General features: G+C 41.6%; 8 protein-coding genes across 8 annotated transcripts; 2 read left to right on the plus strand and 6 right to left on the minus strand.

Moving 5' to 3' along the window:
- Positions 1 to 1,163: 1,163 nt before the first annotated feature.
- PAS_chr2-1_0576 (uncharacterized protein) lies at positions 1,164 to 2,297 on the plus strand (the record flags this gene model as incomplete). The annotated part of the gene is made up of 1 exon (XM_002491446.1): positions 1,164 to 2,297. One exon carries the CDS (start codon positions 1,164 to 1,166, stop codon positions 2,295 to 2,297), a length of 1,134 nt encoding a protein of 377 aa, XP_002491491.1.
- A 31-nt stretch (positions 2,298 to 2,328) lies between these two features.
- PAS_chr2-1_0577 (Methyltransferase required for synthesis of diphthamide) lies at positions 2,329 to 3,228 on the minus strand (the record flags this gene model as incomplete). Its single annotated transcript, XM_002491447.1, has 1 exon — positions 2,329 to 3,228. The coding sequence occupies one exon, from the start codon at positions 3,226 to 3,228 to the stop codon at positions 2,329 to 2,331; it is 900 nt and encodes a 299-aa protein (XP_002491492.1).
- Positions 3,229 to 3,400: 172 nt separating this feature from the next.
- On the plus strand, positions 3,401 to 4,000 carry PAS_chr2-1_0578 (Hypothetical protein; the record flags this gene model as incomplete). Its single annotated transcript, XM_002491448.1, has 1 exon — positions 3,401 to 4,000. One exon carries the CDS (start codon positions 3,401 to 3,403, stop codon positions 3,998 to 4,000), a length of 600 nt encoding a protein of 199 aa, XP_002491493.1.
- Positions 4,001 to 4,101: 101 nt separating this feature from the next.
- On the minus strand, positions 4,102 to 5,610 carry PAS_chr2-1_0579 (Regulatory subunit of acetolactate synthase; the record flags this gene model as incomplete). The annotated part of the gene is made up of 1 exon (XM_002491449.1): positions 4,102 to 5,610. One exon carries the CDS (start codon positions 5,608 to 5,610, stop codon positions 4,102 to 4,104), a length of 1,509 nt encoding a protein of 502 aa, XP_002491494.1.
- A 408-nt stretch (positions 5,611 to 6,018) lies between these two features.
- PAS_chr2-1_0864 (uncharacterized protein) lies at positions 6,019 to 6,912 on the minus strand (the record flags this gene model as incomplete). The annotated part of the gene is made up of 1 exon (XM_002491450.1): positions 6,019 to 6,912. One exon carries the CDS (start codon positions 6,910 to 6,912, stop codon positions 6,019 to 6,021), a length of 894 nt encoding a protein of 297 aa, XP_002491495.1.
- Positions 6,913 to 7,079: 167 nt separating this feature from the next.
- On the minus strand, positions 7,080 to 8,378 carry PAS_chr2-1_0580 (Cytosolic NADP-specific isocitrate dehydrogenase; the record flags this gene model as incomplete). Its single annotated transcript, XM_002491451.1, has 1 exon — positions 7,080 to 8,378. One exon carries the CDS (start codon positions 8,376 to 8,378, stop codon positions 7,080 to 7,082), a length of 1,299 nt encoding a protein of 432 aa, XP_002491496.1.
- Positions 8,379 to 8,890: 512 nt separating this feature from the next.
- Positions 8,891 to 10,750, minus strand: PAS_chr2-1_0581 (uncharacterized protein; the record flags this gene model as incomplete). The annotated part of the gene is made up of 1 exon (XM_002491452.1): positions 8,891 to 10,750. One exon carries the CDS (start codon positions 10,748 to 10,750, stop codon positions 8,891 to 8,893), a length of 1,860 nt encoding a protein of 619 aa, XP_002491497.1.
- Positions 10,751 to 10,967: 217 nt separating this feature from the next.
- Positions 10,968 to 15,257, minus strand: PAS_chr2-1_0582 (Hypothetical protein; the record flags this gene model as incomplete). Its single annotated transcript, XM_002491453.1, has 1 exon — positions 10,968 to 15,257. One exon carries the CDS (start codon positions 15,255 to 15,257, stop codon positions 10,968 to 10,970), a length of 4,290 nt encoding a protein of 1,429 aa, XP_002491498.1.
- Positions 15,258 to 15,516: the final 259 nt, after the last annotated feature.

Consider the following 15,516-nt stretch of genomic DNA (forward strand, 5'->3'; position numbering starts at 1 on the left):
ATGTGGACAGAGTTTCAGCTCGAATACCTATACAACAATCTCACTCTAACAACAACAAACTTAGATTTAATGTCAGACGCACAGATATCTCCGGGCCAATCCACAGATTATCTAGTACCCTGCCGAATCCAGTTTTGTTTCCGTGCTGTCTCCAATAGGTCTGTTTTATTGATGGAAACTACGTCTATCTTCACGTGATTCAAGATAGATGTACCTGATTACATCAGCTAGTCCCCCGGGTTTTCAATGTTTCAGATCAAGGCTGATTGATGAAGAAACATGAGAGGTCACCACACTTAGATTGGCTTTACATTACAAATATTCGTGTAGGTTTTACCTCGTCTCGTTGCCATTGTTAGTGGGATCTTCATAGTCTTTGTTCTAGCTGATGGTTGAAATTGTGCGATTGGTATTCGTCATTTTTTAATGCAGCACCTATCGTCTGGCAGTGCCCGAAATTGTCACATAAATAGCATTCAACACCTTTTACAAATGCTTGAATTGCCAAGCAGAAAGGCAGGTTGTCAATGAATTGTCAAGGTCTCATAGACTTGCTGCAATTTCTCAAGTCGATGGTAAGACGTCCAATTCGTCATTCTCAGACACTGTTATGGATAATCAAATTTATCTAGAAACATTTATTGTTGGACAACTCTTTTGTAGCACTATCCTCTTGGCCATCGCATTCTGGTTCAGATGATCGACTACAGCATTTGCCCATCTAACTGAAATAGCCTACAATAACCGGAAACTTTCATGTCAAAGATCACTGAAAACGGATTACAAATGACATACACTCTTACAATAATATCTTGTCATCTTCAATGGGCAATCACAGTTCTTCATTAACAATGTCGAGTAAGATGCCACAGTAATTAACACGGCCAGCCTACGGTACAATTCTCCAATTGGCCTCCCTCGTGCTCTCTCAAAGCCTTGAAAAATCAGCAAAGTGTAACCAGTCCAAATCAGGACCTCTCAATCCTGTTTCAACAAACAAGTTTCACATTTGAAAGACTTTTCATTCCCTTCTTCTGATCCCTTGAACGCAAGACTGGTTTCATAGACCGACAGTTGACCTTTATCTTCACGTGACCTGAGGTATTTTCAGGTGGCTCAAATAAAAAGAAACCAGTTCCCACTGAGTAATCTTCGTCAAAGACATGGTTGAACGTAGTGTTGATAGTGATCTTGAACAGTTTGAGATAGAAAATGAGGAAGATTTTGATAAATTGATTCAGAAGCCCCAGGATACGAGCATCGTCTCCAAGATCACCAATTCTGATTTTTTCGGCAATAATCTGGGATTACTGCTAATAGTCATAAGCAAAGTTTTCAATTCAGTCATGATAGTGTGCTGTAAACTGCTAGAGATGGATCCAACAGTAGACCGTCCAATTCATGCTCTTGAAATCTTATCCGTCCGAATGTTTTTGACTTATATATGCTGTTACGCCTATATGCACCATTTCAAGACGCCGGACTATCCTTTTGGCCCCAAGGAATGGCGACTTTACGGGGTAATGCGAGGGGTATTTGGGTTTTCTGGAGTGTTTGGAATGTATTTTTCTTTACAATACCTCACGGTTCCCGATGCTGTGGTCATTACATTTTTGATTCCCTCAGTTGTTGGAATCCTTGCCCGTATATTCTTGCACGAACGATTCACCAAGATTGAAGCATGGGGAGCCTTGGTCTCCTTCCTTGGAGTATTACTAATTGCAAGACCTCCATTTCTGTTTGGAGAACGATCGTCTGATGAATCTGATCATAACGTCGAAACTAGTGATCCAGCAAAGAGAATACTAGCGGTTGCTGCCTCCTTGATGGGGGTTGTTGGTGCATCAAGTGTTACAATTGTTATAAAACATATCGGTAAGAACGTTCATCCGTTAATTTTAGTCTCCTATTTTTCCCTAATTACATTTATCATTTCTACAGTGTCCATCATTTTCACCCCTGGTTTAGGGTTTCACGTTCCACAGACATTACATCAATGGTTTCTTTTCATACTCATTGGTATTTCTGGATTCTTCATGCAATTCCTTCTGACTGAGGGTATTCAAAGAGAAAGGAAAGCCAGTCGTTCAGCATTAATGTTCTACACAGAGATCGTCTTTGTTATCTGTTGGGATTACCTTATATGGAAACATGCGCCCAACACTTTAAGCTGGATCGGTATCTCGATTATTGTTACATCTGCTTTGACGGTGGTGCTGGTCAAGGATAAAGGTTCCGAGGTCCCTGTAGTACAGGAAGAACCAATATTTTTAGACGACATAGACATACGTAACTGATTAGATATGAACATTATTAGATTATTATTACTTAGTCACTCCATTCTTCTTCTGGGGCAACGTATGGAGGAGGCTTGAAGAATTCTTGGTCTTGGAGTACGAACTCACGGAACTTTTCTTTATCATCACAGTACTCGTACAAATACTCTAATTCCAGGTCATGTAGTTGCCTTCCCAGCATCACGAGCGAGTGCAATGGCTCACCGCTGTCATAAGAGGCCAATTCTTTCAACGTACCGGCCTTGAATTTCTGGGTTGGAGCTCCCAATCTGGAAACTGCCACACAAGGAGTATTCTCAGTGTATGCCTGTTCTTTCTTGGTTTCCTCAACTTCTATTAACTGTTGTGCAGCAGTTGCAATGTTCATGTATCTTGGTGGTTCATAGATCAGTTTTCCCTTCATCATGTTCTCAAATGACTGTTCTTTTACTTTGATATCCAAAAGGATCAGAGTGTGTAGACCCAACTTTCTGTTTCCCATAATCTTTTCATAAAATGAGTCTGGTTTCCATGAATCAGTGAAGAAGACCATAGAGATAGTTTGTCCGAACTGGTATAGTTGCAAACCACAGGCACCTACAGCATTCATAACTGATGCATTGTGGATGGCCTCAACCTTGATGCCCAACTCCCTAGCTCTGATCACCAGATCAGTGTGTGTCGTGGCACCAAACGGATCCCCGACCACCAGAAATGCAATGTCATCTTTGTCAGCTCCCTCCAATATGTCGTCAGATCCAGTTTCCACTAGTTCCCTGTCAGCCAAGATGACATCCTTACCGTAGAACTTTGACAAACTGTCTTGGTCAGCTGCCATCAATATGGAAGTGTAAGCTTCCAAATAGACTCTTTTGCATTTCTTGACCGTCTGTAGACCTCTTACGGTGATATCCGTCTCATATGACAATCCAAGGCCGATTAAATACAGCATTTTCCCTCGGATATTTCAGAGCTGTTAGGAGAACTAAAAGTTTTTTTTTTGTTAATGCTCGAATTTGCGTCTAATCGGCTATCCGATATCCTCAAATTAATTGATTAAAAAGCTGGTGGCTTCACTCTTATCCCCCCCCCTACAAACTACTCCACTAAAATTCTTTCAAACAATGCCTCGAGTTTACAAAAGGCCCCGAAGACGGATTGCTTCGACGATACTGAAATATTTGACTATTTTTGCCACAATAGCATCTCTATCAGTGTTCTTTATCGGTGTTCCAAGTAAGATATTTGCTTCAGAAAAGCTTGATCATCTATTTATTTTCAAAACCAAAGATGTCTCCGTTGCAGGCATTGATTTGGGATCTGGAACCGTCAACCTCACCGTTTCAGGAACAGTGGTGAAGAATTACACTTATAGCAACCCATTCTTGGTAAAAACGTCTCATTTGGTTAAGGAGGTGAATGTTCAAACATCTGAGATAGAACTGTTTGGAGACGTTGAAAGGTCTGTTACCAAGCTAGGAAAAGCCCAAGTCCAGCCCTTTGAACTGAATGTCGAATACGGCAAGGAACAAGATATTCAATGGATAGTGACCGTGAAGCCCAAAGTCAGGAAAATGATATCAATCATAGAGAAGTTAGTTGATGATCCCGATGCTTCATTGAGGTTACGAGGAGACACGTTGGTAAAACTTAGTCTTTTTAATGGTTACCTTCCGTTATTCAGGTTCAAAATTTATTTGGACGAGACTATCTCCATTGATTGACGATTTACTACATCTACTCCCATTAATTATTGAATGAACTCTTCCCTGTTCTCTGTTTTTTAGTTACTCTTTAATATTTTTTAAAACTAATTTGCTCAGTGTCATTGATGTCTCATTTTCTGTTTGACATATGCTATCGATTTATTAGTCACTCGAGTATCCTTCTTATGCTGCTCGTAGTGGTGTCTGAGATAGGCTAGAAACTTGTTAGAACTTCTTGAACCCTGCATCTGATCTCCGACTTTGATTGGAATGATATGCCTCGTTCCCTCAACACATGATGGGTTAGGACATATGGCCCCATTGGCGATTACGGTTTTTGTCTCCGAGGACCCTTGAGATTTCTTCTTCTTGCCCCGTTTGGCTTCAGTGAAAGCATAATTAGGTATAATGAACATGGGATCAGGCATTACACTTCCATCTGCATATATGCCGTGATTTTTGCCCAAATGATGAACGTAGCTTGAATCTTTCATTCCGAAGAAAAGTAAGTTCTGCTCTTCAACATCTGAGCAATCGAAAACACAGTAGGGGCACATCCCTTGAGTTCCATTTTTGTTGTTCTTGGGTGTCCTATAGACCCGAGGAGAGTATGTGGTCAAATATCCCTGGTTTTGAGTTGCATAGTGAAATTTTGATTCCTTCTTCAAGTGATGCAATGAGATATTGTTGGGAATCCTGAGGCTAGCAAGTGAGCACTCCTCTTCTGGGGAGGCCAGGGAGTGCTGGTTGGAAACCACACTGTTTGACTCTTCGAACTCCTGTTGTTCTTTCAAAAAATCTAGTTGTTGACTGATCTCTGTGCAGAATTCACTGCTGTTCAGTAAAACAACGCTAGTATGCCTCATATTTTCTGCTGTGAAACTGGACGAGAAATCATCGATATTGTTTCCAGTTGGACCAATCTCATCCATATTGACTGGTTTCGTCTCAGAGACATGCTCATTAACTCCCACCCCGTCATCCCCTCTATTTTTTAGAAGGTATGTGGAGATGAAATTTTGAGGCGGGAGGGATAACAATAGGTCTTCTCTCAATGGTGGGGTAGTTTCGAACGGATTGACTAATCCTGGATTGGCTTCCTTGAAACTACTTCGGTTGTCCAATTGAAAACATATAATGTGACTGCCCGCTTTTGGACTTGTGTCGAAGCTTTCATTCGAATCTGCTCTTTGGGCCTGTTGGGGATCCTGGCTAATTATACGTTGGTGTGTCGTCACCTCACTTTCAGTAGAGGAGCCCATAAAAATATTGGTTTCAAAGTCAGGTTGAAAGCTAGTTGCAAGACAATTGTCATTTAACGGATCTTGCTCTGTACCTGGCATATCAAAGTTGAACTCTTTGTTCGAACTGTACACGTTCTGCATCTCTACTATCAGATCGGACGTGTTGTTGCGAATGACAAGATTGGGGTCCACGTTTATAGCTAAACTGGCGGACAATGAGGAATCCTCCCTAAATGAATACATGACTTGAGTATGGTTTGGTGATAGACATTGTAGATCAAGATTTTGTACTTTATTTACGATGATTAAAGATTCTGGGGTTCCAAATTCTATTGTAAGTTCTGTAGACGTGCATATTCGTGCATACATCGATGAACGTTGCATGAAGGCTAGTTGACTTGATGATTCGTTTGGTTTTGAAACTGAACCTGGCAAGGGCCGACAGTTCTCCCATTCTATAATGAAGTAGATGTATGAGTGTTAAAACATATTGAGAGGAAGAATCAGAAAAAACAATACCGTAAAAATAAGAGTGACACCCAAGTATAGCCAAACGGTATGCCTCGACAATCAAGAATCACTGACAACCATACCGCATAGAATGGTCACAAGGCAAAGAAACCACTAGCTCCTCTAGGCTTTCTACTACCAGAACTCAGCTCGACTACAATTTGAGGATACTGAAAATGGAAATTTCTAAATAAAATTATCTGTTGGCTCCGTTGTTACCATAAGTGCTCAATTAGCTCTTGGACTACTATAAAACTTCTATTTGTCAATATAAAAAGCTAACTAACCTGGAGGAAGCTGGGAAGCATCTACAACATCACTTACGTCCTTGACTGTCTCAGATTCGGCAGCCTCTAGTGGTGTCCTTGGAACAGCCATCATACCAGTTCTAGCAATCTCGAGGATTCCAAAAGGTTGAATCAATTGAACAAAACTGGTAACTCTAGATGGTTTAGCACTAAGCTCAACGATACAGTTACGATCACTGATATCAACAATACGTCCTCCAAATTGCTGGGCCAACTTGGTAATGCTGTCCAGATGTTGGTACTTCTGTCTGAGTCTCTCAGAAGGTAGCAAGTTGGTTGGGTGAAATTTAGACTCAGAAGCAGCCAAGTCGGGAGCAGATTCTTCAAGACCGTTATGATGGGCTATAAGCTGTTGGAAGTATTCTGGTCCCAGAAGGGAAACTCTGGCCAACAAAAGCTCCCTCTTGATGATCTCTGCATTGGTGTAATCCAGAACTGCGTACACAGGAACTAAGTCCTCAATTTGTCTTCTAGCCTGCTCAATAACAGCGTCTTGTCCATTCAAAACTATTGTCATTCTGGATAAATCCTTGACGTCGGTGTTGCAAACAACCAGAGAGTCAATGTTGAATCCACGAGCAGCAAGAGTTCCAGAAACCAAGGACAAGACACCAGGTTCATTTTGAACCAAGCAGTTAAGAACGTGCTCGGTGGAAGGATCTTTGGATGGCTCTGGTGTCTCGTAGATAATACTGGACACCGCGGCGTTGGCTGACCAAGTGGGGGTCTCCAACGTGGGCAAAGGGGGCCTTTTCTTGTTTCTATGCAAAGTTTTGTAAGCAAGGGCACTAGTAGAGCTTGAAGAGTACCTTGATAGGACCCTAAACGGCATCAAGGCCTTAGGCATCATTAATCTTCCAGCGGACATTAATGGGGGGAGTGGAAATAAAAATATTTGAAGGCCCGCGAGTCGAATTTTTTTTATATGCTTGACTCATTCGCTAATTGGATGAGTGGAAACTCATCCAAGGAAGGAGGGGTGGGATACAATCAACTGGTTTATACAATAAATAGGTGTTTAATTACTTATCTAAACTAAAACTTGGCTTCAAACTCACTAGTCAATCTCTTAGCAACAGCTTTGATAAACTCCTCAGTGTTCACATAAGAAGATCTGTCAGTCTCACCTCTTGCAAGAGCGAGATCTTTGGTCATGATTCCATCCAATTTAACTGTGTTGATAGTGGCATTTTCCAGAAGTTGACCAAACTCAACAACAGGAAGAGTGTTGTCCAGTAGTCCTCTTTGAATTAAACCTCTAGTCCAAGCGAAGATAGAGGCAATAGAGTTGGTGGAGGTCTCCTTACCTTGCTGGTGTTGTCTGTAATGTCTAGTGACGGTTCCATGAGCAGCTTCACTCTCAAAAGCAGTTCCATCTGGGGTCGTCAAAACAGAGGTCATCAAACCTAAAGATCCGAAACCTTGGGCAACAATGTCGGATTGCACGTCACCATCGTAGTTCTTCATAGCAATGATATAGCCTCCCTTTGATTTCAACATCTGAGCAACCATATCGTCAATGAGACGGTGCTCATACCAAATACCGGCCTTCTCAAAAGATTCTTTGAATTGTGTTTCGTACGTTTCGTCAAAGATGTCTTTGAATCTACCATCATATTTCTTCAGGATGGTATTCTTGGTGGTCGAGAACAGGTTCACTTTCTTTTCTAGAGCAAGTTTGAAGGAGGAAAGAGCAAAGTCTCGGATAGAATCATCCAAGTTGTACATAGTCAGAGCGACACCGGCAGATGGGTAGTCGAAAACCTTTGTCTCGACAGGGTCAGATCCGTCCTTTGGAGTGAAAACCAACTTCAACTCACCAGCTTTTGGAATCAGCAAATCGGTGGCTCTATATTGGTCACCGTAAGCATGTCTTCCAATGATAATTGGCTTCTCCCACTGAGGAATAATTCTTGGGATGTTGTCAATGACAATTGGCTCTCTGAAAACGGTTCCGCCCAATATGTTTCTGATTGTACCGTTGGGAGACAGCCACATTTTCTTCAAACCAAACTCCTCAACTCTGGCTTCATCTGGGGTAATGGTGGCACACTTGACACCGACACCATACTTCTTGATGGCCTCAGCAGCATCTATAGTGACTTGGTCGTCGGTTTGATCTCTATACTCGATTCCCAAGTCGTAGTACTTTAGGTCGATATCCAAAAATGGAAGAATCAACTCATCTTTGATGAGTTTCCAGATGATTCTCGTCATTTCATCACCATCCATCTCCACTAATGGAGTCTTCACTGAAATTTTTGCATGAGCCATCTTACAATATGATATACCTAAAAAAAAGAAGAACAAGTGAAAAACCGTAACCTTCCCCATGGGGAAACCTCCACTATTTATATACATGTCCCCCGGAGCGAGAAAAACTGGAGGATTATCTTGGATCTCGCTTCCGACAATTTTTCGGAGTTGAAATTCCTAGATTTAGCGTAGAGGGACGGTGGCTCGGGAATTTTCTCACCTGTCAAAAAGGTTTTGCACCAATTAATTGGCACATTCAATTGGGTCAGAAAAAAAGTTGCCCAATCAAGCTTATACCCTGTAAAAATTCCGACAAAGTCCGCCCATCGAGTGCCGTTTTCTGATTTGATTCTTAGCGGCTGCTTGTTTGAGGAGGAATATTTGGATCTGGGATCTGGCGGAGTGCGAATGATTCTCCGAGCATGGCACCGAAAATCTTCAATTCGAGGTAGGAACACAAGCGCTACCCAACCCCACCTACTAACCGGCGGCAGTTTGTAGGACTCGATGTTAATAGCACGTGATTTGGATCTTCACTAAATGAATGTTTGGTGGGGGTAGAGGAGAAACTAAATGAAGGGCTAATGATTTCAGATATGCCCTCGCACTAGTACCAGAAGATCATAAATCCAGAGCTGGCTAACCCTTTTATAATACGCAAAGTTAAGGCTAATAGTAGAACGAAGCCAACTAAGTCCTCTTAGTTTTTGAGAATCCTCCTTTTGCTCGTAATAGACTGTTTTGGCACAGTAGCTTGCCAAAATCAAAAACGTTCTCTGTAGTCCCAAGGGATTCTGCAATGCTTCATCCAAAAACCTAGTTAAATCGTTGGTTTTCAAGATCAGCAGTACAATTCTTGGAATATGGCTAAGAAGACCCATTAAGTCATACACCAGTCCTTCGCTCAATAATGCTTGGTGCATCCTATCGATTTCAGAGTCTTCCCTTTGCGTGTGGACTTTTCCTGATAGCGCATGATCTATATCTCTTCCGGTGATGGCAGCTGCAAATAAAGGAAATTGTTTGTCCGTAATTCCAGCAACGCGTTTGGCATAAACTTTCATCTTTGTGGTATCATTGTCCAGCATTGCGAGCCAGAAATGAGCGTAATCCCTCTTCATTTGTAGTGGAATATCTCTGTACAGTCCGTGATCATAGAGAACAATTTCAAAGTTGTGACCGTTCTTTTTGTGATCCAAAGGTCTGATCGCAAGGTTACCTCCGTGAGGATCACAGTGCAATGAAACGTCTGGTGTAAAAATCATATTGTTGAAAGTATGAGAGAGACAACTAGACACCTCACTCCGACTGATGTTGTGAGAGTCTATAAACTTCAAGTCATCTAAACGCCCTCCAGGAACGTACTCTAGTATCAAAACTCTTTTGTGAGCTTCAATGACTTTTGGAATCCTGAGCGCAGTTTGCTTTTGAAACTTCTTGAAATATTCAGCTGTCTTGATAGCATTTTTTGCCTCATTCTGGAAATCTAACTCGACATAAATGGAACTTTGCAGCTCATCACTCAACCATGTCAACGAATAATCAGGAAAAACCTTTGCCATGAGATCAAAAACAGTCTTTGTCAATAGGATGTCTAATGGAACAAACTCCTGTAAGGAAGGGTGTTGAAATTTTATGGCCACTTTTTCTTCGGAATTTCTTAGAGTACCAATGTGCACTTGTGCCAAAGATGCTACTCCTATAGGCTCTTCATCTATAGAGCTGAACACTTCATCAAATTTCTCACCTGTATCTTTTTCAAACATTGCCTTAATATCGGTCAAGGAAGACTTTGGACATTCATCTTGTAGTGGAATCATCGTCTCAGTCCATTCCTTTGGTAGTAAGTATGTCATAGCACTAACATGCTGACCTAGTTTGATATAAATTCCCCCGTTGGTCCTTAATGCATCTAAAGTGACCAAAGCTGCCCTTTTGTGGGTCTCATCCAACTCCTTGTAATATTCTTCCTTGGAATCAAAGTTCTTTGTCAGCACAGTGGAGTAGTACTTGAAACATTTCATGGTAGCAAGAGTTACTACACCTACCCTTTCTCCAGTTAACACCAAGTGATTGACACCGTTCCTGAATGAATCATTTGCAAAATATAGTCCTCCTGTGACACCAACCACTACAAATCCCACTTTGTGGCCTCTAAATGAGCGGGATTTTGCCTTTGGCTGACTTGAGAGTCTTCTAACCCAAGAAATGCCATTTTTTTTCAAGTTTTGGCTGATAGTACGATTAAACATGAAAAATCCCTGAGAAAAATACGTCTCTTGCATCGAATAAATAGTAACCCCAGATATCTCGAATGCTTTGGGGAGATCAACCGTTGAATTCTTCGGAGTAAGGGGGAATTGGTTTTGCATCCTGAAAGGAACCGAACCGGTTACGTTTAGCAGACTAGCATCACTGATACTCTCAATATGAATCAGATTGAAAGTCATCTACATCCGATTGTGAAAAGTCTATCGGTTTAGGAATCGTGTCGATATAATGCAGGAGAAAACCTTCTACGGCAGTTGATCGCCTAGAAACGCCTAATTAACTCCACAATCCCTTGATTTTTACCATCTCTATATGATGTGCTCATCATCTACGCTGGTATATACAAGAATGTCATTATCATTAATTTTACGTCTTCTGAAAGGTAACAATGGAAGATTAATATGGGTAGTTCCAAATAGGGGCAGCAGGCTGTTGTGATTGCTCCTGAGGCGGTTGCTCGGGTGTATTTCCCGTTCGCATCCTTACAACGTTCACTCCAAGTTGGGAGCTTTGCTGCTGCCTCTGTTGCAACTGCTGCTGCTCATGTTGCTCTTGAGATCTGGGCGTTAATGATCTCGGTTGGAGCTGTTCATTTTGATGACCGTCCTGCAGTTCTTCCTGTCCGGTGAAATTCTGCGTGAACGGACGAGTCAGCTGTTCATTCTCGCTCATTCTATTTGGCGATCCAGGAAAAATGGGAGAAGAACGTTGTACGGAGTCATTAGGTAAATTAGATGACGAGCCAAGCATCTGGGAAACTGGAGCAATCGGCTGTTGCTGCTGCGTCTTCTGATGTTGATGATGTTGCTGCTGCTGTTGCTGATGTGGCTGATGTTGTTGATGTTGTTGTGGTTGCTGATGTTGCTGTTGCTGTTGCTGTTGCTGTTGTTGACGTTGATGTTGTTGTTGATGTTGCTGTTGCTGTTCCTGCTGGGCTGGGAATCTATCACGAGAAAACGATGAGATATCTGCATAAGTGAAATCAATTTCATTACTGTTTTGAAATAATGAATTCTCCGCCATAGGAAAGCTTGTACTGACCGGAGTCAAATCATCAACTGCATCATCAAAGTCATTCAAGTCCATAAAGAAATTGTCATTAAGAAACTCGATATTCTTTTGAATATTCTCGCTATTTTCCATGCTGAAAAGTGGAAAGCTTTCCATAATCTGTTTAGCTTGAGACGATTGAGGACCCTCTGTTTCTATACTTTGTCTATAGCCCTTGTTATTAGATTGGTGACTGAAACTGCCATTTACACTTGCAGGTTGGCTGGAAGGCTGGGACACCAATGTAGGGACAAACTGTGTATCAATATTTCTGAACACGGGACATTGCACAGGTTCAGCAACGTTATTGGAACTATTGCTATTACTGCCTTTCAGCCTCTTGAACAGATTGGTTGCCGAAGGCGATTGACTTGAGTTCTTGCGGTCATGAATGGATTTTCTTTCAATACCTGAATTCAAATTGTCAAAGTTGATACTAAACAGTCTGTTGGAGTTCACCAAGACATTATAGAAGAATCTGATCAGTTTCTTTAATCTCCAGGCGTAATAGTAGTTCTTGGTGAGTTGATCCAACTTTTCCAGAAAGTTCTTCAAGTATTGGAATAGTCTCATCAAAAGGTCATCCCTAGCAATCCCATTGTGATTCAGAAGTTGGATAGTAGGTTCTGAATCCTGTTGCAATCTCAGAATTATCGAAATCAAAAACTGATTCGATCGGTGGTTGAGAATCATCAGAAATGGGTATAACATCAACTCTCCGCCATGATTAGGGAAATACTTCGCAGAGTTATCAAAAAAGTCTCCAAATAACTTGTAATCCTCAATTGCAAGCAATAGAGTATCTTCGAAATAGCGGTTGAAGTAACCTTGATACGTTGCTATTTTTTCTTCAGGACAGCTTTGTAGTTCCTTTTCGTAGTTAATGAACATTATATAGTTGATCACAAATAGGAGGATTTTAGCAGTCAAGAAAAGCCTGAACTTGAATATTCTAACCACAATGTCAAGCTTGGAAGAGTTTGAAGAGTCTTCGTAGAATACCAAGAACGGCTCTGTTTTCATGTCCCACGGAGTAGGTATGCCTGTATATCTTTCATCTCTCTTAACAATGTCATTCAGTTTGCCTAGAACTAGATCGACATTCTCCTTAGAAGGAACTTTGCTATGGTTGATCAGCAGATCCATACCCTGAAAGATGGTATAATTAACCTCATATTCCAGCTTGTAGTTGGAGACAACTTTTAGTTCTCTTTCCAGAAGCGCTGGGTCTGAGAATGCTTCAGACAACAATTCAGATTCAACTTCGCCAGGAAGTTTGCAATCCCATGATTTATTTTGAGTGCCCATGACAGGATCCATATCCAGGTTGATGGCCAACATTTTTGAGTAGTCTCCAAGACTGATATTAGTCACCACATTCAAACTAATCAGAGTGAACCAAAGCTTCCTCCATAAATGCCTTTTACGGAATAGGTTTATGTTTGCTTGTGAGTCATTGGAACAAGTCGATTGGAAATTTCTGTAGAATAATGGGTCTCTGTTGATTCCAATTGTGTTGGCTAAAGTGACTAGGGAACTTAGGAAATTAATGCTGTTGAGGTTTAACGATTCGCTAGTGATATCCCCAGTGGCATCGCTTGCACTGGATGTATTGTATGAATCGTCCAAATCAAATCCGTCTTCCGGAGAAAAAATATTGTAACACTTCAAAAAGATTCCAACTTGTAGAATCACAATTGATGGCTTCCCAAACATCTTAGTGTTGGTGAAAATTTCCTTGATGAGGTCAACTAGAACCATGGGGACTAGATTCTCCGGTTTTGACATGATCTTCTCCTCATTAGTAAGAGGTCTATCGTACTTTCGGGCTAAATTAATAGGCAATGATAACCAACTTAAGCGTATCAATAATATCAAAAGACAGACAGTCATGAAGTCCTCATTGTAGTTGCTTCCCAGTGAACTGAGTCTGATTTTATTTGTAGAACCATCTTTAGGACCAATAATGCTAGCCACTTTTTTGCGGAATGAAACCTCGTCAATGCAGGGAAATTGAAGGTAAAGGAGGTCAAAAAATCGATCCACAAGTAGCCAACATACTTTTCTAGGAGGTATGTTTTTCTCTATAATGTTGATCGCCTGCTTGGTATTCGAGTAATTTAGATGCTTGACAGATGTAATGGTGAAGGTCTTTATTTTTTTCTTGCTAGATTTGGGCTTCTTGCTGTTCATATCACATCCAAGAACAGGGCACCCAGTATTTCCGCCATTCCATTTGTCGTCATCTTGAGATGTATCTAACTGCATTGGGGTAAGAGTTAGAGGCGATTGATACACACTTGGGGAAGGCGTATTAGAAGGACTAATCTTGCTTTCATCGCTGCTAGATTTTTTCATCTGCACGGATCCTGGGTTATGGTTCATTGCTGTGTTTGTCGAATCCAACATTGGAGAGTTATAGGCCGACGCAACCAGTGCTCTTTTTGCCAAGTTAGTGTCATTCAACTTGGACAATTTCTCTCTAAAGAGAGATCTTGCATCTCCAATCATCAAGGGGCATACTCTGGGTTCGTTCTTGTCTTCCTCTGAAGACAAGTTGGGGAAAACGGACTCAGAAGTTGGAATTACAGGACATTTTCCGGTATTACCACTCAAGAGGTTCACCTCCTTCATATTAACAACGTCTTTCTCCATGTTACCCGAGACAGGGCATTGTCCCATCTCTCCGGTGACGGGGCACATGGAAGTTGGAGCAGCACCCGATGAGGAATCGTTGGATGAGGGAGTTGTGGTTTGACTTATCGTCCTATCTGATGATAGAACTTCCTTTTTAATTTCAGTTTCCTTGAAGTCTGATTGGTTCGATTGATCCATGTGCTCAAAGGGACGTTTAGAGGAGTTGGAAAGGCCAGAGGTAAAGTCCACGGCAAGGGTATTGGGTTCCTGAAAATTAGATCCGGATGATAAGGAATTTTTGAGTGGAGTAGACAAGGATCCCAAAGATGCCAGTGACGCATCGGCCACTGTATGGTTATTGTAATAGTACTCATAATGTCGTCTCAAGTTGAAAATCTTCTGCCACAAATCGTTCAGATAGGCATCAGTCTTGGTAATGAAGAGCCAGGAGAATATGTTGATTTTGTAGATCAAGGGGAACATGAACTTTTGTTCGTGTCTGGTCGTGTATAAGATATCCGAGTTTGCTATTAGATTCACCACTTCCCTGTCATCGGGGAGGGATCCATCAGCATTTCGATGTATCTGGGCCCCAGTGTCGCCTTTTTCCATCAGCAGCTTCTCCAGATCCTGGACTCTTTGACGAAGTTGTCGGACCTCCTCGTCTTTTTGGATTGAGTCACTTTGGTTATGATCTAAGGTATTACTGGGAGTATTGACAATAATGGACGCAGGGACGGGTTGAGCACTCGTCAACTGCTCCGGATTGCCACCCATTGAAAGAAGCTCACTGTTTACCAGTGGTTTGGCCCACGAGGGCTCTAGATAATAGCATAAATGAGGAACACCATTTTTCTTACAGTTAGTGCAAATCGGTTTTTTCTTATCACACTTCACTTTTCGACGACGACAAATCGTACATGATACTGGAACTCTGTTTCTCTTTCGCTTTAGTTTGATCCGCTCGGAGGGACAAAGGTTCTCGTCTTGTGAACCCATGAAGTATTGATGTTTTTGCTACGGAAGGTGTCCAATAGTCTAGATTTTAGAGATAATTTTTTTTATCTTTTCCATCAGTGAATGTAGTGCACTGCTCCAAGGGGACTGACTTTCCAACAAGAATGAGGCGGCCAGGTTTTTTCAGGGATAGTTATTAGGTTTGCCGAGACTTACCGAATAAGAAAAGTGAGAAAAAAAGGTAAAAAAGAAACGAATCCTGCAAGCAGTTCCGGCGCTCCACCCAAAAAGGTTATTTTGC

Source organism: Komagataella phaffii, chromosome 2, assembly GCF_000027005.1.
Source record: "Komagataella phaffii GS115 chromosome 2, complete sequence".
NCBI classification, from domain to species: domain Eukaryota; kingdom Fungi; phylum Ascomycota; class Pichiomycetes; order Pichiales; family Pichiaceae; genus Komagataella; species Komagataella phaffii.